The sequence below is a fragment of the Globicephala melas genome, chromosome 1 (assembly GCF_963455315.2).
Source record: "Globicephala melas chromosome 1, mGloMel1.2, whole genome shotgun sequence".
In the NCBI taxonomy this organism is placed as follows: Eukaryota; Metazoa; Chordata; class Mammalia; order Artiodactyla; family Delphinidae; genus Globicephala; species Globicephala melas.
This window is the reverse complement of record NC_083314.1, coordinates 172,123,943-172,148,348: the sequence shown is the minus strand read 5'-3', so window position 1 is coordinate 172,148,348 and position 24,406 is coordinate 172,123,943. Positions and strand designations below refer to the sequence as shown.

The window sequence follows — 24,406 nt, the reverse complement described above, 5'->3', positions numbered from 1 at the left end:
TTCTTGTTTCTGATCTTAAGGGAAGAGCATTCTGTCTTTCACCACTGAGTATGATGTTAGCTGTGAGTTTTTCATGCCCTTTATCAGGCTGAAGAAGTTACCTTCCATTCCTAGTTTGCTGAGTGTTTTTATCATGACAGGTTTTGAATTTTGTTAAATGCTTTTTCTGCATCTATTAAGATGATCATGTAGATTTTGTCCTTTATTCTATTGATATTACATTAATTGATTTTTGGATGCTAAACCAACCTTGAATTCCTGGGATAAATCCCACTTCAGCATGGTGTATAATCCTTTTGATATGTTGCTAGATTTGGTGTGCTGGTGTCTTGTAGAGCATTTTTTATCTATATTCATTAAAATATTGGTTTATAGTTTTCTTGTTATGTCTTTGTCTGGTTTTGGTATCAGGTGTTACTGGCCCCATAGAAAGAGTTGAGAAGTGTTCTCTTCTATTTCATAATGATTTTTTAAAATACCTTTGTCAGCCAATAGCCTTCATTTCACAAACAAAATCCAGTTAGAAGATATAATGGAGGGGACGACTTCTCTGGTGACACAGTGGTTAAGAATCTGCCTGCCAATGCAGGGGACACGGGTTCTAGCCCTGGTCCAGGAAGATCCCACGGGCCGCGGAGCAACTAAGCCCGTGCGCCACAACTACTGAGCCTGCACTCTAGAGCCTGTGCTCTGAAACAAGAGAAGCCACTGCAATGAGGAGACTGCACACCGAAACAAAGAGTAGCCCCCGCTCACTGCAACTAGGGAAAGCCCGTGCACAGCAATGAAGACCCAACGCAGCCAAAAATAAATAAATAAAATTTATTTTTTTTAAAAAAAGTTATAATGGAGAAGGATACCCCATAGAGGAAAGCAAATAAAATAAAATACCTAAGTGTAAAACTAACAAGATATGTCTAAAACCTATATGAGGAAATCTATAAAATTCTCCTGAGTGACATAACAATTGATTTGAACTAATAGAAAGATATGCCATGGATGTTCCTGAACAGGATAACTCAACTTCATAAAAATGTCAGTACTCCCAAGCTAACTTATAAATATAATTCTCCCCAAAATTCCACCTGCTTTTTTCTTTTTCTTTTGAGCTAACCCAATTGTTTATAAAGTTCATTTGGGGTGGGGGAAGCAAACAAGAAAGAATAGCCAGGTAAAACCTGGAAAAGAAAATCACTAAGCGAGGATTATGAGATTATAAAACAGGTTATAAAGCCTCAGAATTTTAAACAAAGTAGCTGACACTGGTCCATGCACAGACAGAGCAAGAGAAATGAACAGAAAATCCAGAAATACATCTAAGTACATACAGAAACTTACAGATACAGAAACTGTATCTGTACAGAAACTTACAGAAACTTAGGATACAAAAGAACAGCACTGAAGTCAGTGGAGAGTAAATGGACTTTTCAAAAAATGATGCAAAAGATAATATTGAATCAGCTCCTCACACGTGCACCACAATAAATTCCAAGTGGATCAGAGATTTAAATGTAAAAACAAAAAACAAAAAACCCCATACAAGTTCTAGGAGAAAACACAAGTGAAGATTTCCAGCTATGACTCAAAATCTACATGCAATAATTTAAAAGTTACTCAACTTGACCAAAAAAAATTTTATGGAAAAATACCATAAAGCATAGGAAAAAGTGATAATAACAAACTAGAAGAAAAAAGATTTCCAACTTATCTCACAGACCAACAGTTAATATCGCTAATATAAATTATACTACTTCTATATAAAGAGCTCCTACAAGTAGAGAAAAAAAAGAACCACCATCCTGTGAACACAGTTCCGAGAATAAAACCTGCAAACATCCCTAAAACATATGAAAAAATACTCAACCTTGCTCACAGTATAAAAAATGCAGATTAAAACTGCACTGAGTCATAAAATAAATGTCTTGGGAATGTAACACACAGCATGGAGACTACAGTTAATAACACTGTGTTGCATATTTGAAAGTTGCTAAGAGAGTTGATCTTAAAGGTTCTCATCACAAGAAAAAGAATTTGTAACTGTGTGAGGTGACGCATGTTAACTAGACTTACTGTGATGATCATTTCACAATACGTACGAATAATCATTATGTTCTATACTGAAACCAATATAATGTTATATGTCAATTATATCTCAATTTTTCTTAATGTAAAAAAGGAAACTATGGACTTTCTTGGTGGTCCAGTGGTTAAGACTCTGTGCTTCCACTGCACGGGGCATGGGTTCCATCCCTGGTCAGGGAACTAAGATCCCGCGTGCTGTGCAGCGTGGCCAATAAATAAATAAATCTAGGGGGGATAATGTGAGGACTCCATATTTTTTTTAAAAAAAGAAAACTACACTGAGGTACTACTTCTTGTCTATCAGAATGTCAAAAATCCAAAAAATTTTCAGTATAACCTGTTGGTGAGGCTGTGAGAAAACACATACATGCGTGCTAGTGGAAGCACAAAAGGACACAGCCCCCATGGAGGGAAGTTGGCAATATCTAGCAAAATCACACATGTATTTACTCTTTGTCCCAGCAATCCCAGTTGGAGGAATTGATTCCAAAAGAATCTACCAAAAATATAAAAGTAGTATGCACAGATTATTCACTAGAGCACCCCTTATTGTAGCGAAAGATCGGAAATGTCCATCGTGACTTTTTTTTTTTTTTTTTTTGCGTTACGCGGGCCTCTCACTGCTGTGGCCTCTCGTTGTAGAGCACAGGTTCCAGGGCATGTGGGATCTTCCCGGACCGGGGCACGAACCCGTATCCCCTGCATCGGCAGGCAGACTCTCAACCACTGAGCCACCAGGGAAGCCCCCATCATGACTTTTGAGTAAACAATGATACAGCCTCACGGTGGAGTACCATGTAGCAGTAGAAAGGAATGAGGAATATTTCTAGATATTGCTATGGAGTGATCTTCAGGATATATCATTATGTGGAAAAAAAAAAAAGCTAGGTGGGGGAAGTGTGTATTGTAGCTACTTTCATCCAAGAAGGGGGAGGATATGTATGGGGAGAGGGACGGGTGTACACACACACACACACACACACACACGTTTGTTTATATTTTAAAAATATATACACAGATACCTAAATCTGAATCTCCCCAGAGAGCCTCAGAAAAACATACAGAACAATGAGGAGAAAAGATAAAACCATCCTGAGCCCAGGCACTGACTGGGAGACAGAGAACACTAGAAGCTTCAAATTACCAATAAATTCAGCAGACAGCTCCTAGCCCACCCCACAGGGGGATAAGTGGAGGGCACCCAGGAAAGCATGGAGTGGAAGGACAAGGTGACAGAAGGCAGTTAAATCACTCCCCAAAGAGAAAGCCCCACTCTGACGGTGGGAAAACACTGAAAACAGATCTGACATTGGGAAATTGATAGGACAGACTGAAACGTGTGCAGGACTCAAACTGTGAGTCTCTCTAAGGCGCTGCTCTGGAGGTCACTTAGAGAGCACTTAGAAGCGGGAGACGCCCCTTGAAGTGGAAGTTCAAAATCCTGCAGAAATAAGAGAAAATTACAAAAGAAGCAATGGCCCCTCTCACCAAAATAATTAATTAATTAAATAATTAAATAATAATAAAAAAAACTGCTTTGGAAGGCAAGATTTTTGCCCCTATGATTTTCATCCCCTGGTGTTATGCCTGTGAATATGTTATCTTAAACGGCAGAAAGGACTTTGCAAATGGAATTAACGTTATTAAATCAATTGACTTTAAAATAGGGAGATTATCCCGCATTATCGAGTGGGTCCAAGGTAATCAAGTGTGGGAGAGGGGGGCAGAGAGATGGGCAGAAGAGGTGCATTGGAAGGGAGGCTTCACAGAAGTAAGTTAGGAGGAGAGTCAAAGAGATTGGAAGCAGGATTCCCTGGTGGTGCAGTGGTCAAGAACCCGCCTGCCAATGCAGGGGACACGGGTTCAAGCCCTGGTCTAGGAAGATTCAACATGCCGCGGAACAACTAAGCCTGTGCGCCACAACTACTGAACTCGCGCGCCTAGAGCCCGTGCGCTACAAGAGGAGCCACTGCAATGAGAAGCCCACGCGCCGCAACGAAGAGCAGCCCCTGCTCGCAGCAACTAGAGAAAGCCCACGTGCATCAATGAAGACCCAATGCAGCCAAAAATAAATAAATAAAATAAATAAATTTTTTTTTAAAATCCATTTTAAAAAAAAGGGATTGGAAGCAGGAGAGGGACTCTATCGTCCAGGCTGTCTTTGAAGGGGGACAGGTGCCAGGAAATGCCGGCTGCCTCCAGAAACTGAGAATGACCATGGCTGACAGCCAGCAAGGAGATGGGAACCTCAATCCTACAGCCACATAGCAATAAATTCTGTCAGCAACCTGCAGATGGATTCTCCCCTAGGACGTCCAGAAAGAAATGCAGTCCTGCCATACCTTCAGTTCAGCCTTGTGGAATTCTAAGCAGAGAAACCAAAGCCACGCTGTACCTGGAATCTGACCTACAGAACCGTGAAATAATATATTTGTGTTGTTTCAGGCAACTAAATGTGTGGTAATTTGCTACAGCAGCCATAGGACACTAATGAAAAGCTCTATGTAAAGCTGCGCTTCCGTACGGCCAGAAGAGCGTGCTATCAAATAGGAAAGCCCAGCTAGGCACCCCGAACCTTTACCTCTGTATGGCTGTTAGCATAACTGATGCCATCCTGGGCTCGTTCAGTTCCTCCTGTCCTTTCACGGACCCTACCTAGGGCTGTACAGGGTAGTAAATCTCTTCTGTGTGGGGCTTTGTAGTTCATAGATATTGTTTAATTATGATGAGGTCCAGGTAGCCTCTATGCTCTGGTAGTCTCCAAACAATGACGAAGACCTTCCCTGATGTATTCCCACTGCGCACAAGACTAGTTACCCATTCATAAATCTTGACTTAAAAGTGCTCTTCCTGTTTTCAAGTACCTACCCCCACACGCTACGTAAATACAGAATTGTCCCAACGCCCCCTCGGTGCTGCGGAGCGCAGCTGCGAATGCTCCCGAATTGTCACCTGCCCAGTCCCACCCTGTGAGTACCGCACCCTATAATCAACGGATCCATTGATTATATGCAGCTGCTTGCCTCATTCTTCTGTCCCAAGGTATCTTAGTTTGGTGGGTACTTTTTGTTCCCTCCATCCTCCAACAACGTCTGCATTCAATTGTCACTGAGAGTGCAGAAAAACAAGACATTATGAAGTAAACAGAAGAGAGCAGATGTATCTAATCAAAGCTACCATAAGATACAGAAAATGAAAATCACAGCATTTCAGCAGAAGAAAATTCCCCCCAAAGCACAAGCACACGGAACCAAACGGATTAAAAATATAACTCAGTACCCCAGTGTGGACAAAGTTTCCTTAAACAAGCACTCACAGATGTGAAATTTTCAAATCAGAAATCCAAAATCTTGAAATGGACAAAAATGAGGAAGACGTCAAGTGGGACATTAACACAAAACGAGGAAAGAATTTTTAAAAAACTTAAGATATGTAGACCAAAGTACAAGAAAGACCAAATTCAACTAAGGACATAAAGGGTATTAAGAAAAGGCATGAAAACAGCCAAGAAAAATTTAAAACTGAAGACGTTTAAAGAGGAAAAAGTATCATCTTTATGCTTTGGCAAGATCCCTAGGTCGCCTGTGTTGAGTGGGGATGGGGGGGGAGCAGGTGGCCAAGGAGGACATTATGAGGCCCAGGTCACCCGGAGGATGCTCTGAAGGACATATAAGTGTCTGTCACAGATGGCAGAGCCTCATTCTCCTCTTGTCCTCACTCCCCAAGCTCAGCCAGGTAGCTGCCTTTCTGTTCCCCGAACCTCGGACCTCATTCCGGGCACTGGACGGTCTCTCGGCCCAGACAGCTCTTCCATCAGGTCCCACCACCTCCACCAGAACGGCCCTGTCCCCACCATCTACGGTGGCCCCAGGAACTTCTGGGGTTCTGCTAATGCTCGGTGCCTCCGTCTGGGTGCTGGTTGCACAGGGCACTCACTTTGTGGAAATGAATTCAGTTTTGCATTTGTGATTTGGGCATTGGTACTTAAAAAAAAGTAAAAAAATAAAGCCGTCCCTACCTCCTGCCCCCCCCCCCCGTTCTCTTCATCAGGCTACCCCTCCCTAGAGTCTCTTGCTTCTTTCTCTGCTACGTTGTTTCTTACACACACACACTTCCCCTGGAACGCGAGCTCCAAGAGTGCAGAGACGCATCTGTCACCGTGACAGCTTCCAGAATAGGGTGTGTCATACAGCAGGTACCGAATACATACACTTAGGTGTCAAGACCGGGTGTGAAGGCCCTGCCCAGCGTTGCCTGCGTGTGGGGGCGGGGCCAGCGGGGGCGCGGCCTGAGCCCAGGGCCTCACCTTCCTCTGCATCTTCTCCAGCAGCTTGCTCTTGGCCCTCACTTCCTCCTGGATGGAGTCGTAGACGTTGAGCAGCACCCAGTCCCCGCTGTCCTCGTCTGAGTTCTGCAGGGCCGCCACCAACTGCTTCTTGCGCTCGTCTGCATACCGCTTCCGCCGCCTGTGCTTCTCCTTCAGGTCCTTGTTCTTGGCCTGCTCGCCCCCGACCACCTGCTGCTCCAACAGCTGCAAGCTGCCCTCGTGGAGGAGAAAGCAAACGTGACACAGTCTACCGATCACTGAGCACTGGATGTCCAGCCTGATCTCATCGACTCCTTCCAACAACCCCACTTCACAGACACGTAAACTGAGGCCCAGAGAGGTGAAGCTGCTGGCTCGGAATCAGACCCGGCATTCCTGCCAGATCTCCCTGACTCCAAGCCTGTGTGCTCAGCCACCCAGCTGGTTCTGCCCCACAGGAAGGGCGAGAGTCTCGCTCTGGAGCCAGAGCTGCTCCACCCGCCTCCCGCCTCCTGGGACTGACGGTGCCACCACAGGGCAGGCTCGCGGCCATGCTCCCAGGCAACCTCAGGGATCAGAATATCCCTGGGTTGTGGAGAATGTTCCATACAGTCAGTGCATAATGTTTAATCAGGGAACATTAAGAACAGTTCGTTTTTTTAAATATTTGTATCTAAAATGCTAAAAAAATGTTGAGAGTTTTGCCTTTAAAAGTACAAATTTGAAATAACTACAAAGGCTTATGCAGAACTCCCTACTCTCTAATAAAGCACAACAGAGGTATTTTAGACTCTGCCTCTTTCCAAAGGGACATAAGGGGAGTGTAACTAAAGACATTCCCAGGATTCATAACAGGATAGGAGATCCTGCTGAAGGGAAAGGACGGAACCACGCAAACCGAGCAGCCGGGCCCAGACCCGCTTCAGGCTCAGTTCTCGGCTTGACGGCAGCCAGGATTCAGGGGAGTCACATCCAATTCACTGCTCTGCTTAAGACCCTTGTAGGGTCCCCATCAGGATGAAGCCCAAGCCCCGGGGGCACATAGGGCCTCCCTGTCTCACCTCCCTCTGCCCCCACCACCCCTAACTCACTCCAGCTTCAACTCAGGGCGGCTGCTTCTCCAAACACCCAGACTGTTTCCACCCCCTGCACCTGTGTGCCACCTTAGGTGTGCCCCGTACCTCAAATGCCACCCCTGAGGCATCTTCGTGCAAATCTTATTCAGGTGTCCCCTCTTCCGAGAAGCCCTCCCCGACCACACTGCAGACCACACAGTGAAAATCGCCCCATGTGCCATGTGTTTTCTGTGTGCGCGACACCAAGCTCCCGCCTCTGTAGGCGTCGTCTCATTTGACCCTCACAACAAGCTTCTTGAGATTCTATCACCCACTGTATAGATGAGAAGCTGAAGCACAGAGAGGTTAACCTCAGCCTAGGTGGCAGAGCTGGGAAGTGGTGGAGGCGGACGGGAACCCAGGCAGTGACTACACAGAACCTGGTTCTAACTGCTCCAGAACCTGCCTCCCCAGACCTCATGTACCTGCCTGCCCCTGGACTGAGAGCCCCTTGAAGGCCAAGGCGACATCCCATCTATGCTTGCATCCTGGTGCCCAGCACGTAGTAGTTGCTCAGTTAATGTTTGAACAGTGGACTGTGGGGCCCGAAGGGGGCTGAACCCCTGGCCGTGGGGCTGACTCTGTCATGGAGGTGAGCCTGACTGTAATCTCAACTACAGTGGTGAGAACCAAGGCTCAGAGATGTTAAGCGACTTGCACAAAGCCGCAGAGCAAGTGAGGAAAGCCCGGCCCCGCAGGCGCCCCAGGGTGTGTTTGGGGTGGCTTGTCCCTAGGGGGAGCACATCTTCCATCAGGGAGGAACTGGAGGCTCGGCTGCGACCTGGGGGAAGCCTGCATCGCCTGCCCTGAGCTCCTGAAGCCTGCAGGCCTGGCCTCTCAAAAACCAGGCGGGGATCTGGTGGCACCTGTGCTGCTTCGGGAGCAGAGCCCTGCCGCCTGGCTGACCCGAGCACCATCCCTGCCCCGCTTCTCCTGGAGAGGCTCAGCCACATCAGAAGACCTGGGTGGGGCTCAGGAAGAATCTATGGGCACCTCCACCCCTGCGCGCAGGGCATAGCTCCCTCCCGCCCCACATGGGGTCCCACCACCACCCCCCCCCCCCCGGGCATAGCTCCCTCCCACCCCCTCCCACCCCGGGCTCAGGTGCTTACCGGGCAAGCACCTGCTGCTGGTCCACAGTGGGCAGTAGGTCATCGGTCAGCACTGCCACCTCCATACTGTCCCTTCTCGCAGTTGTCTTGGCCAGCAGAGACTGAGGCTGAGCCTCTAAGGCCACCTGGGCTTCACCCTCGGCTCCCACACTGGGCTCTGCTGCCAACACCACCTCCTCGGTCACTCCCGGGCCCAGGTCAACCTCCTGAGCACAAAGAGAAACCCAGGTGGAGGCGGGAGGCCAACTCCTGGACACGAGCTCACAGCGGCCTCAATCCCAGACGGGGGCAGCCCGGCCCCTGGCAGTCTGGGACGGATCACTTCTGGCTCGGGCACACCCAGTTATACAAAAATGCACCATTTCCACCAACATCCCCCCAAAACGGTCCCCCAGCTCCCTCTCCCACCCCTCACCATGCAGGCTACACACGGCAGCCAGCGGGATTTTCTTAAAATATAAACTGATCCTTCACAGCTTCCCATCACATTTGCAGTAAAATCCAGTTTCTTCCATGGGCTGCCGCACCCTCCGTGCCCGCTCCCTGCCTTCTCCCCACAACCCCATCCATACTGCCACTTCTCTGACCTCCTTTTCTGTCACTGAGAAAGTCAAGATCTTTCCAACCCCAGGACTCTGACACTTGCTGACCCCTGCTTGGTGCTCCCCCCAGCGCCTTCTTCCTGCTTCGGTCCCATCTCAATGTCACCTGCCGGCCGGGATGTCCCGACCTCCCTGTCTCCCATCTCCTAAGAACCTGCAGCGCCGGCTCCTACCCAGAGATCAGGTCCAGAAGCTGGCAGATCGCTTTCTCTCTCCACAAATGTGGGCAGATTTAAAGCCTTCCTCCCAGTGCCCTTGGCCGGTTGTGTTCTCTGAAGCAGAAGAGAAAACAAGGGTGGGGTCTGAGAGCAGCAGAGCTCAAAACGGGTCCCCCACCCCCGGGGGGGTTCCCTGATGGTGCCTCCGGGGCCCCCAGCCCCTGCTCTGCGGCCCTCGTCCACCGCACATGCTGGGCCTCTCTGCTCTAGACAAGGGCTCCACGGCTGAGGAAAGTTTGAAAATCGCTGTGGATCAGCGGCCTCTTATCGGCAAATCGACAAAAAGAGAGGTGACGGCTCCTCTGATTTGCACGCTGCTTTGAGATGGGGATAAGCTGGGGGAGGGCTGGGGTTGTTGTCCTTGGTTTTTTTTGGTTTTGTTTCTGTTATTTATTTATTTATTTGGCCGCACTGGGTCTTAGTTGTGGCCCGTGGGATCTTCACTGCCGCGTGCAGGACCTTCGTTGCGGCGTGCGGGATCTAGTTCCCCGACCAGGGATCGAACCCGAGCCCCCTGCATTGGGAGCGCAGAGTCTTAACCACTGGACCGCCACGGAAGTCCCTGTTGTTCCAGTTTTACGAGTGAGGAAACTGAGGCCAGAGAGGAAGGAGACAAGCAGAAGCATCCGGGAAGAATCAGGCCCCTGGAACTGCCCCCGCCTGTCAGTACTCACAGTCCTGGGCAGGAGGTCGTCGGCCGCCTCAACTTCAGACCTGAGGTCACCAGGCTCCAGCAGATCTGTCTGGGAGGGGTGCTTGCAGGAGAACAGGGGCAGGGGGAAGAGGAGTGGTTGGGCCAGAATCATCCTTTGCTGCCCTGCCCTGCCCTGCCCTGCCCCTTCAGCTCCCCACCTGCTCACCAACCCCACCACCTCTTCCTGAGGGAAGGAGGGGAGACTAGATGAGGGGGGAGAACAGGGGAGAGAGGAAATGGGGGAGAGAGGAGAGACACTGCTGTGTTGCAGGAGCGTTACCTGCATGACCTCACGTGAAGCATGTGTCAGCATCCCCATTTTATAGATGAGGAAACTGAGGCCCAGAAAGGTGACTGGACAAGGTCACACAACTGAGTGAGTGGTAGAGCTGGGATCTGAGCCCAGGTCTGATTCAAATGCCTGTGGTCTTTATACCCACACAATCACACATATGGGAAGGGAAGGGAAGGACAAAGGGAAGAAGAGAGAGAAAAAGATTTTTAAACATAAAAACAGAGGGTTGAAAAGGGAGAAGGCACAGGATAAAGGGGCAGGTTGGAGGAAGAGCTGCATCTCAGGATTCCTGGGTAGCCTGAAAGGTAGCTGGATTCTCACAGAACCCCCTCCCCGACAACAGCATGAGGGTTGACCAAGGCCACCTCCAGCTCTTTCAGGCCTGGAGCTCAGTGTAACCATGGCAACCAGCAAACTCCCTGCACAGATGTCCCTCCGTCAGCAAAACAGGTGCCCAGCTGGCATCGCCTGGGATCTCAATCCCAACCTTCCTACTGGTTTACAGAGCATCAGACAGAGCCTCTCTTTCCCAGACCCCTGAACAGCTGAGCTGTCGCCACGCCAGAGACACCGCAGAGATGGTGCCGGCAGTGCCGGAGCAGCAGAGGTTAGACGTCTGCACATGCCCCATGACCTCTGTGCCCCAGCTGAGCTCTGCCCCCATGGCATCCTGCATGACATCAGCTACCTGCGTGGTGACCTTGGGTACGTCCGCCTGGGGCACGTCCAGCCCGGCCCCCGTGGAGGAGAGCGTGGCCAGCTTGGCTTCCACGGCAAGTGGGTTGTGCAGGCCCGGAAGCAGCTCCAGGGCCCTCAGGTGGGGCTCTTCTCCCTGGAGGAAGGGCTCCTCCTCCCACAGGGGCTCCGTGGCCTCCCGGCTGACATCCTCATCTAGGAAGTGTCCACTCGGGGCCTCCACCTCAGGCACAGGGACCTCCAGGCTGGAGGGCTCCCTGGGCCCAGGGAAAGCCGTGGAGATGAAATTTTCTTCGAGCATGGAAGACTCATCAGACCCAAGAGAAACCTCCGACTTGGAGGCCTCCACCTTGGGCAGTTCCTCAAACCTGGAAGAAACCTCAGTCTTGAAGACACCCTCACTGGGCAGGGTGTCAGGCATGGAGTAGATCTCGGGTTTCACGGCCATCTTGTACTGGAAAGTAGGTGAGTGCTCAGAACTGCTGGCGAGCTCAGCCCTGGACATGACCTCGGCCTTGTAGAGGACTTCTGCCTTCAGGACAGCCTCTGCAAATAGAGACCTTCCTTTAGCTTTTTACAGGGTGGACAGGCGGGACCCTTCCCTGGAAGCTGGCCCCAAGCTCACCATCTCCGAGAGACCAGCTTAAGAGTCAGAGCCTCCCAGGCCCCTAAATACTGGCTTCCCATCTCTGCCCGTCTGCGCATCAGAACTCAAGCCCTGTCTCCTTCTACCTCTTCCAGGAAGCCTTCCCTGACCAGCTCCATGATCTTTCCATTCTCTGGCCTCCCCAGCCGGCCATTATATGCTGGGCTCTTACCACTCCGCCTTGGGTCTGCTCTTAATACATAAACTGACTTCCCTGCAGGTATTATTGTCTCCAAGGCAGAGAGCCCCCAATCAGCAGGTTCCACACCCAAGACCCTCAGGGGCCTCGCCGGGGTCTCAGGGCCCTTGTCCACAGGATAAGCTAGAGCCGTGGGATATAATGAATGCTGTGGATGGATATTAGCGAGACCAAATAAAATCCCTTGGAGGCCTGATATTCAAAGAGGATGGAGGGAACACCCTCAAGGACAGAAAGTGCTAGAATCTGCCCTTCCCTCTTCTTCCAGGTCTACACCAAGAGGGGCATCTCCCCGCCATCTGGGATGGGAGATGATCGCACAGGCCTTCTGCTCCCAGCTCATGGGCAGTAGACCAGCTCCTTTACATCCCAACCTCTTCTTTGTCACCGTGTCCTGGGCTCCCCTGAGAGAGTCCTGATGTCCCCTTTGCTGAAAGAGACATCCACTCCCTAGCTCATGGCCTGAACCTCTCCAAGCCTGAGTCTGCACACCTGCGTTGTGAGGATGCGGTGAGTCCCAACTCACTGAGGGCGTTCGGGAGAAGCACCTACCTACCCAGTACCTGGCACACGCAATGCCCAATAAACGGTACCAATGATATGAACATATTGTCATCATTATGAGGTGGATGTTATAGTAATTGAGTACAGTATTTGAGTATTAGGAAGTCTTGGGCTGCCTGGCAGCACAGGTGTCTGAAAGATAGTGGTGGGATGGAACGTTCTAGAATGTCAAATAGAAGATAAAAATTTCCAGGAAGGTAAAAGTTCTTGCTAATGATTAAATGCTTATTTGGGGACGTGGTTGCTTTGGTAACAAATGGTCTCAAATGTGAAAAGAGACTGTAGAAAATGTAGAAACTGTGGGAAAGGATTTATCCATAAAACATGGGTGATATGTTACAGCTCTAAGTCAACCTTGGGAGGCGATCCAGCCTGTGGCCAAGGCATCACGAGGCAGTGCTGTGGGTAAGAATACTGGCTCTGGAATCAGACTGCTGGGTTCAAGTCCTGGCTCCACTTTACCAGCTGTGTGACCATGGGCAAGTTACTTACCCTCTCTGGGCCCCAGTTTCCTCATCTACAAAGTGAGGGTGACTGTGGTGCCTGCCTGGCTGGGCTGTTGTGAGGACTAAATAGAACTGAGCCTGGTGCATGGGAAGTGCTCTATAATGTCAGTCAGAGGGGTGAGGAGGAGAGCAGGCTGGCCTCCCTCCCGACAGCTTTGGGAGGCGGGGGCCCACCTGTCTCCTTGCGCAGGTTCTCCTCCAGTGCGGACAGCTTCACATCGTACGAGTTGCGCATGGCAGTGATGTCCTCCTCCAGCCGGGCCCTGGACTCCTGCTCTGCCTCATAGTCGGCCCTCAGCCGGGCCAGGCGCTCTTCGTACTCCTGGCAGAGGCGGGGGAATAACAAGAGGGGCAGCATTTATCGCCACTTCAAAACGCAGCTTTCAGTAATCCTCTTTTGTCATTCAAACAATCCGGAAAATACAAATAAGCCAAAAGAACAAAATTAAAATTCCTCCTCAGCACTAGGATGATTCCTGGCTGGTGAAGACCCTTCTGCACTTTTCTCTATACATTTTTAACGGGCTAATAGTATGCCTACCTGTCTGTAATCTATGTTGTCCACAAAGCAGCAGATCATGAACACCTTTCTGCATCAACAAATATGTTTTAACCAAATAGTCCTCAAGCCATCGAAGACGAAATGTATTTGTATGCATCTGCTTCTCTCTCCATCTTTGCCATCACCACCAGCTCTCGTCTGACCTGGTTCCCCACCTCCACTCTTGCTCCAAATCTTTCTCCACGTGGCAGCTACGCATCCATAGATCATGTTTCAATGGCTTCCCGTGTTGGAGGATAAAAATCTAACCTCCTCAACTTGACCTCCAGTCCCCAGTGATCTGGACAGCCCACTCCATCTTTGCCACCCTTGGGCACGCCAGGCGCTTTCCACTCCTAGACACGCCCACTCCCCCCCACGCCCCCCACCCCGCCAGCCTCAGGGCCTTTGCCCTCACTCCCTGGCAAGTTCGTCCCTTCAGGCCTCGGCTTGGTAACAACCTCCCAGAGAGGCCTTCCCTGGTTACCCTCTCAGAAGATCACCACCACCGCTGTCACTTCGCTTATTTCTTCTTAGCCTGGATCATAAGTTCCATCATTCTCTGCATTTATTTGACTATAGATTAACCGTCCAGCTTCCCCACCAGAGAACACGCATCCTCCCATCTTGCAGCCTCGGTGCCTAGCAGAGAGGAGGGACTCGGGGAATCGCCGCTGAATCAGCAAGTGCATGAAGCAGAACTGCTAGGCAGGCTGTTCAGGTGTCTGATATGCGTCCCCCACAGGGAGGGCCGGGCCTTTATGAACTAATGTTCGTCTGTGACCCGCTGTCTTCTGGAGCTGCTCCTGACAGAGGGGCCTGCAGCGGCAGTAAGCCAGAGGGGCGGGACGGGGTTAAAGATGGGAGAGCCCCTGCACACGCCCACCCCTGCAGATCCCCCAGGAAGTACAGAACCAGCACAGACTCCTACAACAGCACAGACAGCAACAGCACAGATGGCAAGACCTGGGCTCTCGGGGTGGAAGAGGAGACTGACCACCATTAGAATTTAATGTTTTCTGGGACTTCCCTGCTAGTCTGGTGGTTAAGACTCTGCGCTCCCAATGCAGGGGGCCTGGGTTCGATCCCTGGTTAGGGAACTAGATCCCTCATGCCGCAACTAAAGAGCCCACGTGCTGCAACTAAAGATCCCGCACACGGCAGCGAAGATCCTGCGCAGCCAAATAAACAAATATATATTTTTAATGTAACGGTTTATGCAGCACAGTTGAGATGCATTGAGCCTCAGGGCAATACCTGCAATGTTACTGAGACCCAGAGAGGGTCCAGACTTGCCCAGAACCACGCAGCTCTCTGATGGCCTCATGGAGACCTGCAGCCCACGCCCCGCCTGCTTTCTCCTGCCCCTGCGCCCGCCCTCGCCTTCCTCCTCATCCAGCTGGGATCCCAGCGCCCAGCACTACATCCATCCCTCAGCAAGCACCCCTGGCTCCCTCACTTCAGCACTCGCCCCTACTCCCTCCAGCACAGCCCTGACCCCAGTTACACCCAGGCCTAGGCCCAGTGGCACCTACACCCCCGCAAGACCTGGCTGGAGATGCACACATGGGCCCGCACACACAGGCCTGCACACTCGCACACACAGGCTTCCTTTCTCACCTGTAAATGTGTGACCCCGAATCTCAGAAGGACCTCTAAGTGGTGTCCCACCCTTTCCTAGTCCTTCCACCTTCCCTCTCTCCGAAACCCTCCGCTCCCCCCATTTCCTGTCTGGTCCTCCACAGAGAGCCCTGAAGAGGGCAGAGGTGAACTCCCTCACCCTCCCTCTGCCCGAAAGCTCTGTGTCCTCTTGTGACGGAGGACAAACCGTCCAAAGCCGAACCCCCCGTAGGAGGACTCTGCTCTTTCAGTCCCCCTCCCTCCTATACCTCGGACTTCTCCCTCGGTTCTAGATCACTCCCTACAATCCACAGAACATGCTCTACTACTTCCTTTTTTTTTTGCCACACCATGTAGCTTGCGGGATCTTAGTTCCCCAACCTGGGATCCAACCCAGGCCCTGGCAGCGGAATCCTAACCACTGCCAGGGAATTCCCATGCTACTTCCAATATTAAAAACAATAAAACTCTGCCTTGGGCCCACCTGCGCCTCTGGCTCCAGCGCCCAGCGCCTAGTAGGTGCTCAGAAAATGCTTGTTGATGACTGAATGGGGTAAACCCAGACCTCCGAGCCCCGGCTGGCGCCTGTTACACAGCCCAGCCTCTTCCAGCAGCAGGAAAGCCGCCTTATACCCACTCTAGAGATGAGGAAACAGGCTTGGAGAGCTTAAACAACCTGCCCGGGCACAGAGCCTGTAAGAACTGGACTCACGGAATGTAAAAGCTGGATGAGCCCTAGGAATCTTCTAGTCCAAATCCCCTGGTGCAGCTAGAGACGGAAGCCCACGTAGTCAAAGCTGCAGCCCGTGGCTGAGCCGACTCCCGGCCCGGCACCCTCTGTTACACACAGGGGCCACCTCCCTCATCCTCAGCATCCTGACTGGCTCGGGAATGGAAAGGAAAGCACAGTCTAGGCACACAGAGAGTCAAGTGAAAGAACAAACGGGAGGGAGGACAGACCCCCTCAACTCTTCCTCTGAGTGTGGCTCACAGAAGAAACTCCAGCGCCATAAAATAGACTTGGTGGTGGCAGCGCCAGGGGACAGCGGTCTGACACAGCGTCCACTAGGCTGCCCTTGAGGAGGAGGCAGGTGACCCCCATCCCCAGAGCAGAAGGACCCTCCAATCACTGGCTACTCCAGCAGCCGGCCCAGAACAGCGTTCTTCTCCCTTATGACCACTAGGAGGCGACAGCGCCCTGCATATCACACAGCCAGGATGCCTGCCCACCCAACCCGGCTTCCTCAGGTAGGAGGCTTCCATCCCAGCCCCAGGTCAGCACCCCTGCCCCACGCCCCCCTTCCCCGTACTGCTTTGTGACCAACGTCCACCTGTCCCTATGAGATTCCAAAACACACCCTGAAGCGCAACCTCTCTCATCCTGTGGGCTCGTGCTCAGCCATCCCCAAAGGCCCCCTCCTGCCGGGACCTCCCCACCCCGCCCCGGGGAGCCAGGCCCAGGGCCCCAGAGCTAGCCTGCCGCTGCCCCTGCCCCAGGAGGTCCCAGAGCAGCAGAGGAAAAGGCAGAATGAGCGGCTGAGTTCCCAGAACCTTGACGGGGCCCGGAGGGGGCCGTCCAGGAGCTACAGTTGAGCCTCTCCCCAAACAGTAAACGCCTCCGCCTGTCATGGGCAGCACTTGGGGGCTCTTTGGTCGATTCCTCCCGGCCCTCCAGCCCACAGGATTGAGGCTCCCCCAGGCCTTACCCGGTCTGCCTCCCAGAGGCTGGGCCTCAGGCCCCCGCAGCCTGCCCAGGGCTGCTCCCATCTGAGGTCATAGTTGAGTGGCAGTAGCCCAGCTGCAGACACGTCGAGGCCCCAGTCTCCACAGAGCTGTCCTTCCCTGGCATTAGGTTTTCCACCAGGAAGAAGCCAGTGCCCTACTTAAAGGGACCATCGAATGTCAAACCCCACCACATGCTCAGGTCTCAGAATGCAGCCCTCTAATGGCAGGAACCTCCGGAAATCAACAGAGACTGGAGTCAGGACAGAGCCTAAGCCAGGGGTAGGAGACGCTACGTGTCTGGCTGTGTAAGTGCCCCTGGGGTCAGCTCCGCATCTGTAAATCAGGGTGCTACCTACCCTGCTGGGTCCCAGTGTGCTGGAAGCCACAGTTGTGGGAGGACCCAGGTGCCGAGGTGACAGCTTTTGTTGGAAGGCTAACGCCCCACTTATCCACCGGTCAAGTCAAATGGGTGCCCAGGGGTCCCCACGGCCCACCCAGGCTGCCTGCTCTCAGCCCAGAGCCCTTCCGCCCTGGCCTCTTCACCGAGGCACTGGCCATCCCTACCGCCAGGGATGCCCTCTCCATTGCCATCAATCCACAGCCAGCTCTTCATGCAGCACAGATGAGAGATGGCGGCCCTGCAGACGCCACAGCCCTCTCTGTTCTGCACACAGAGGCACCGACGGGGGACGGACTGTACTCTGGAATCAGGAAACCGAGTTCAGATCCCGGCTTGGACTCTCCTTGGCTGTGTGACCTTGGGCAGGTCATGGCACCTCTCTGAGCCTCAGCTTTCTGAGCTCCAAAGGGAGACTGGAGTACCAACTCCCACGTGATGGTGGCGGGGAAATGGTATCGTTCTGGAGACGGTCTCCTGCTGGGCCCCACCTGCCTGCCCCTCTCCACCTGCCCAGGGTCTCACCTCCCGGATCAGCTGCTTCTCAGCCTCCGTGTTGTGCTCGATCACAGATGGGGGCAACAGCTTCTCTTCAATCTGGACGGGGTTTGGGGGAACCTGATTGTTCAGCAGGGCTGGGAGAAAAGCAGAAACGAGGGGTTGAGGCCAAGGTGCACATGGTTTGGAGGAACTAAGCAAAAATCCATAAAAAGGCAACTGCGTGCTCATTCAAAAAAGACTCAAAGTACTGCACTTATTTCAAGCATGTCTCTGTGTAAGATGCTCATATACTCATCCAACAAGTATTTCTTGAGCACCTACATGTTCCAGGGCCTGGGGGTTTGGCACTAAACAAAACAGACAAGACTCCACACACACGTTGTTTTCAACTGGGGGAGAAAGGTAAGCAAAATGCATAACACGTTAACAAGGTAATATTTTCTAAGAGAAGGAAAGCAGGGAGGGTGCTGAGAAATAAGGATCGGGGGAAGGGCTGCAATTTTAATAGTGTGGACAGGAAAGACCTCTTAGACAAGGTGGGAGGAAAGCAGTTATTTGAAGGAAGTGAGGGAGTGGGGCAGGCAGAGATCCTGGGGACAGACAGAAAGGAATGGTGAGTGCAAAGGTCCTGTGGCAGGCAGGGGCTGTGGCTGTTCCAGGAACAGGCGGGAGGCCACTGAGGCTGGATCAGAGTGAGCGAGGGAGAGTACGAGCGAAGAGCAGAGCAGGTCAGAGAGGGAAACTCGCAAGCCGTGGCGAGGGCTCTAGCTTCAACTCTGGGTTAAACCAGGCCATTGGAGGGTTTGGGCAGGGCAGCGAAAGGACTTGTATTTGAACAGGAGCTCCCTGGTTGCTGTGTGGAGAATGTACTGGGGGGACAATGGCACAGATTCTGGACCTGCTTTAAAGGTAGAGACAACAGGATCTACTGCTGGATTGGATCGAGGTTTGAGCAAAAGTGAGAAGCCCAGCGTGACCCCAAGGTTTCTGGCTTGAACACCTGGAAGGAGAGCGGTGTCACTGGCTGGGGACAGCTGCAGGACAAGCAGGTCTGGGAAAGGTCAAGAGTTCAGTGTCCAATATGTTAAGTTTGGAATGACAATTAGATAGATGGCCAGATGGCCAAGTCTGGAAATCAGACGACATGGTTTATCAATCAGGTTTGGGTTTTACTTCCTGATGTTTTTGACATCCTGGGAGACTTGATGGCCAGGAAGAGACGGCCCCTCCCAGGGCCAGCCAATTCCTAGAGGGAGTAAACAGCTTGTCCGGAGGAGCAACCCTTTCATGTGCAAACCAACCAATTCTGAGTCCACACCCACCTCTATCTAACTCTCCCACACAGCCAGTATTTCCCCTGCCCAAAGTCAACCGGGGCCAGGACCAGGCAAGCAGGGACAGCCCTTACGCCCCAATCCTGTCGGGCTTACTCAAGCTAGCCAGTCCTGAGCTGTTTTTCCTGCATGGCTGTGTCTTTCCACCAAAACCCCGATAAAGGCTCTGGCCCGGGCTGTCCCTCGCTCCTCTCTGCCTCCTGACCCACACTGGTGCTTCCCCCTGTGGCCCTGCATGGCGTGCCTCTCATTTCCAGGGTAACTGAGTAACATTACCCTTTCTTTCAATGACATTGACCTCTCTGTGTCACCACTCAGTCACCTTTATAAATTAAGACCTGGACACGCATCACACAGCCAGGCTGTGAGAATCATGAGCACGGAGGTGGTGTTTAAAGATGTGAGACCAGGGCTTCCCTGGTGGTGCAGTGGTTAAGAATCCTCCTGCCAATGCAGGGGACACGGGTTCGAGCCCTGGTCCAGGAAGATCTCGCATGCCGTGGAGCAACTAAGCCCATATGCCACAACTACTGAGCCTGTGCTCTAGAGCCCGCGAACCACAACTACTGAGCCCGCCTGCCACAGCTACTGAAGCCCACGCGCCTAGAGTGCCTAGGTGTGCCTAGAGCCCACAACAAGAGAAGCTACCACAGTGAGAAGCCCACTCACTGCAACGAAGACCCAATGCAGCCAAAAATAAATAAAATAAATTTATAAAAATTAATAATAATAAAAAAATAAAGACATGAGACCAGATGAGCCCACCTTAGGAGTGTAGAGAGAGAAAAGGCTAGAGGACCGGCCCTGGGACAGCCTGACATCAGGAGGTTAGGGATGGAGAGACTCACACAAGGGAGCTGAGAAGGAGTGGCCGCAGAGGCAGGAGAACTAGGACAAAGGGCGTCCAGGAAGCAAGGGTTTCAAGGAGAAGGGAAGGGGTCATCTGAGTCAGCTGATGCTAAGAGGACAGCTGAGGCCTCCTGAGGACCGATCACTGGATTTAACAACCAGGAGGGCATCCACGACAAGGGCAGCTTCAGTGGGATGGGGGCGCAGGGCCTGCCTGGACTAGGGGCAGGAGAGCCGAGCACGGAGGGCCAGTGAAAACAGACCAATGTTTCCAGTTCTGCTGAAAGTGGGGAGGGAGAAATATGCCAATGACCAGAGGGAGAACCAGGGCTGAGAGGGCAACGCTAACAGTTAAGGGCCTGTGGTGGAAACACCTGGAGCTTTGAGTCAGACACACCTGGTTTCAAGACCCAACTATAATGTTCAAGCATCCGGTACCGTCTGTTGAGCCTTACGTGCCAGGCTCCGTGCTAAGCCCACACGTGAATCATCTCGTGCAATCCTCTCAACCACCCCACAGCAATAACAAAGCAGGTGCTGTCATTACCTCCACTTTACAGATGAGAACGTTGAGGCTCAGGGGGGCTAAGTTGCTTCCCCGAGGAGCCAGGACGTGAACCGGTGATTACTGCCCTGATCTCAGCTCCCTGCCTGCCCTGCCTCCGCCATTTCAGCTTGCTGGGCTCCATGCTCCAGATCCAGGAAGAGGGGATGCTAAGAGCCCTGACCCCCCAAGGCTGCCGAGATAACCATGGGAAGTCTGCAGGCATGTCAGCTGCCGGGTCAGGGGAGCCACCGGCAGAGCAGTCCCAACTCCCTCCTGGTGCCCCTCGCCATTCCTCCATCTAGCTTCCCCTCACTGATCGGGGGGGCTAAGCAGGGTCAGGGGTGGGGCAGGAGGGAAAGAGGAGGAAGGCAGATTGCCCAAGCGGAACCCCTCACAGTGGTGTTCAAGGGCCTCTGCACTCCAGGCCCGGCCAGCCCCTACATAGCCATCTCCCACCACCCGAGCCACCAGGCAGTCGGCAGAACTACCTGTGGGTCCCCAAACAGACCTTAGAGCTTTGTGCATCTCTGCACAGACTGACCACTCTCATCCCGTCTAACAGGAGACTTCTCATCCCCCAAGACTCTGTGCAATCACCCTTCCCCACTGTGAAGCCTTCCCTGACTGACCACACCCTACCCCAGGTAGCCTTGGCCACACACTCCCTTCTGCCCTGCAGTGCCCTGTACAGATCTCTGCGCCAGATGCACACGACGCTCTGCTGGAGCGTCTTTCTCCCCCAGGAAACCAGGTATACACACGAGGCAGAGCCTGGATCTGACTCACCTCTGTGTCCCCATGCCCAGCACAGGTCCACACACAGAGCAGGTATGAATGGATGGGGGCGGGGTGAGAGGAAAGATAGATAAAAGGATGGATGACAGGACAGAGTGAATGAGTAGGTGGACATGTGGATGGTAGGATGGATGGGTGGGTGGATGGATAAACAGTGGAGTGGGTGGGAGGACAGGTGGGTTGAGTGGATGGGTGGATGGATGGGTAGATGGACGGATGCGTGAGTAGGTGGATGGATGGGTAGATGGATGGATACCTGGGTGGGTGGATGGATACCTGGGTGGATGAGTAGATCAGTGGGTGTGTAGAATGGATGGATAGAGAGGAAGGTGGGTGGGGAGGTGGATGAACGGACAGATGGACTCAGTCTCTTTAGTGCTCCCTTCTCCCAAGGGATTCTCAGATAAAGAAAACTCTGGAGTGCCTTGGTTGCAAGGACCCTGCAGGCCCATGCTCCAGGTATAGATTTCTACCTGCCAGAGGACAGCCAAACACCTGAGTGTGAGAGCAGTCATCACAAGTGCCTAACTGGGAGTGGGCGTGTGACGTCGGGGGAGGGTGAGTCACCTAGCTGCTAAGCAGCACAGCATCACCACGCTGCCATGGAGACAGCAGGCAGACAGGAGGGAGGACGGATGTGCAGCCTAGAGGCAAGGAACGGGGGACAGAGCCTCCAGCTGATGGGACAGGCCAGGCAGACGGGCCTCATGCTGGGTCATCGGCGAGCAGAAACCATCTGGGCCGTCACCAACCAGGGCTCTCCCCGGCTGTTCAAAACTCTATGCTCACGTGAAGTTGCGAGGAGGTGGGACATTGCTTCCATGCCCCGGAAGACAAAGGGAGAGGGCCTTTTTCGTCCCGGGCCCTCCCTTCCACTCCCTCCCCCTGCCGCCCACCTGACAGGTTGCTGGGGCTCATCTGCTGAGCCAGAATCGCCCTGAGCTTCTTGATCTCCTCCTGGTACTCGCGCAGGAGGGCATCCTTGGGGTCCTCGTTGATGCGAGGCTTGTTCCTGATGTTCTTGGCTCGGTTGGCGTAGCGCAGCGTGCTGAGGGTCTCAGCGTAGTTGTTGTCAGCGGGCGACAGGCAGGCCACCATCAGTGTCTTGGTGTTGCCGCCCAGCGAGTCCTGCAGCAGCCGCGTCAGTTTCGAGTCCCGGTAGGGGATGTGTTTGCAGCGCCCGTCCACCAGGGCCGAGATGACGTTGCCCAGCGCCGACAGCGACAGGTTGATCTTGGTGGCCTCCTTGAGCCGCTCCCCCGTGGCACCCGTCTTGGACTGCCGCTCGCTGCCTGCCAGGTCCACCAGGTTCAGCTTGCCTGCCCGGAGGTGGTCCTTGCCCCGCTCATCTGCAGACAGACCAGGCAGAGGGGTGAGGGCCCTGGGGTGAGCCCCACGGTAAGGAGACCCTGGGTGCTCCCCACCCACCGAGGGTCTCATTTCAGCTGCACAGGAGCCCCATGAAGGGGGTGCTAGGATTGTGCCGTTACAGATGAGAAAAGTGAAGCTCAGAAAGGGCATTTAACATGCCTAAGGTCACACAGCTTCCAAGAGCAGAAGCCAGGGCCAACTGACTCCAGGGAGCGGAGGTTGGGAGGCACAGGCTGCTCTCTGAGTGCTGCAGGATTTCTTACAGCTATCGAGACAGCTCTTACAGATTCCTTGTGAGGCAACGGCGGGGCGGGGCGGGGTGGGGGCAGTGGGAGGCAGTGAGGGGATATGACTGGGTCACCAGGGAGCTGAATCCCTCAATGCAAAAAACATCGGCTTTGGAGAGCCTTGGACCCAGTTCCCATCCAAGTCTTGCCTCCTACTTGCTGTGTGACCTTGGCAAAGCCACGCACCTCTCTGACCCTCAGTTCTCACATCAACAAAATGAGACTAACGATAGCTCCCCACCAGCGTTGGTTGTTGGAAGGAGCAAACGGACAGCACGCTTGTACGGAGTCCACACAGGGCCCAGCACACAGCAGGGATTCGTTTGCCCTGAGAACGAGCCCAGCTCTGCAGCGACCGCAGCTGTGCTGGCAGGGCAGACCCGTGTTCTGGGGGTGACGGGAGCCGGGCACTGGCTGGCAGCAGGGGCCTGGAGCACAGGTTTTGAAGGCAGAGACCTGAGGGATCCGGTCTCGATTCTATCCCTCGGCAGCTGTGGAACTCAGGGAAATTAACTCTGAGCCTCGGCTTTCTCTTAGTAACATGGGAATCTAAGACCCACCCTGAGGGCTGTTGTGAGGATTACACAGAGAGCACGGGCGTGAGGGGCTCGGGGTCATGCCTGGCACGCAGCAAGTGCTCCTCAAATGACAGCCTGCGGCTCTTGATACTATTAATAATTCTTACTGTCACCAGAGGACATGGTAAACGGTTCCAAATGAAATAGGGGGGAGGAGCAGGGGCTTCCTCCTTAGTTTCCTGCTGGCTGAAACCAGAATTGGCCTGGTTTTGCCCATGAGCACAGCTACCTGAAGTAAAAAGGTCTGGCTGGCATCCAGTGGAAGCTTGGACATGCAAGGGGCTTGATTCTTTGGGCTATTTTTTTCTTAAGGAGCAGCAGGAAGGAGGGACTTGGAAATGCCCTTTTGGAAAGCTCTTTGCAGAATGTACCGGGAGCCTTAAACAGGTTTGTACCCGTGCCCCAGGAGGCCTGCTCCAGTGAATCTAATCTGAGGAGATGACTCTAAAAGCAGAAAAGGGAACTTCCCTGGTGGCAGAGTGGTTAAGAATCCGCCTGCCAATGCAGGGGACACAGGTTCGATCCCTGGTCCGGGAAGATCCCACATGCCACGGAACAACTAAGACCATGCGCCACAACTACTGAGCCTGTGCTCTAGAGCTTGCAAGCCACAACTACTGAAGCCCGCGCCTAGAGCCTGTGCTCCGCAGCAAGAGAAGCCACCACAATGAGAAGCCTGCGCACCACAACGAAGAGTAGACCCCGCTCGCCGCAACTAGAGAAAGCCCGTGTGCAGCAAGGAAGACCCAACGCAGCCAAAAATAAATAAATAAATACATTTTTAACAATAAATAAATAAAAGCAGAAAAGGCTTTGTACACAAAGA

The 24,406-nt window shown here is 52.8% G+C and overlaps 1 protein-coding gene across 2 annotated transcripts in view; it reads right to left on the bottom strand.

The window, feature by feature from the left end:
* The window catches only part of KIF17 (kinesin family member 17), a 48,062-nt gene that overhangs the window by 9,007 nt on the left and 14,649 nt on the right, over window positions 1-24,406 (bottom strand). For both annotated transcript variants that reach the window (XM_030876047.2, XM_060289172.1), the window contains exons 5-12: window positions 22,241-22,693; window positions 17,844-17,953; window positions 13,210-13,357; window positions 11,113-11,666; window positions 10,110-10,190; window positions 9,391-9,489; window positions 8,616-8,821; window positions 6,389-6,620 (exon numbers count right to left, since the gene is read on the bottom strand). In XM_030876047.2, coding sequence (XP_030731907.1) covers window positions 6,389-6,620; window positions 8,616-8,821; window positions 9,391-9,489; window positions 10,110-10,190; window positions 11,113-11,666; window positions 13,210-13,357; window positions 17,844-17,953; window positions 22,241-22,693 — 1,883 coding nt within the window. The remainder of the gene's footprint in view (window positions 1-6,388; window positions 6,621-8,615; window positions 8,822-9,390; window positions 9,490-10,109; window positions 10,191-11,112; window positions 11,667-13,209; window positions 13,358-17,843; window positions 17,954-22,240; window positions 22,694-24,406) is intronic.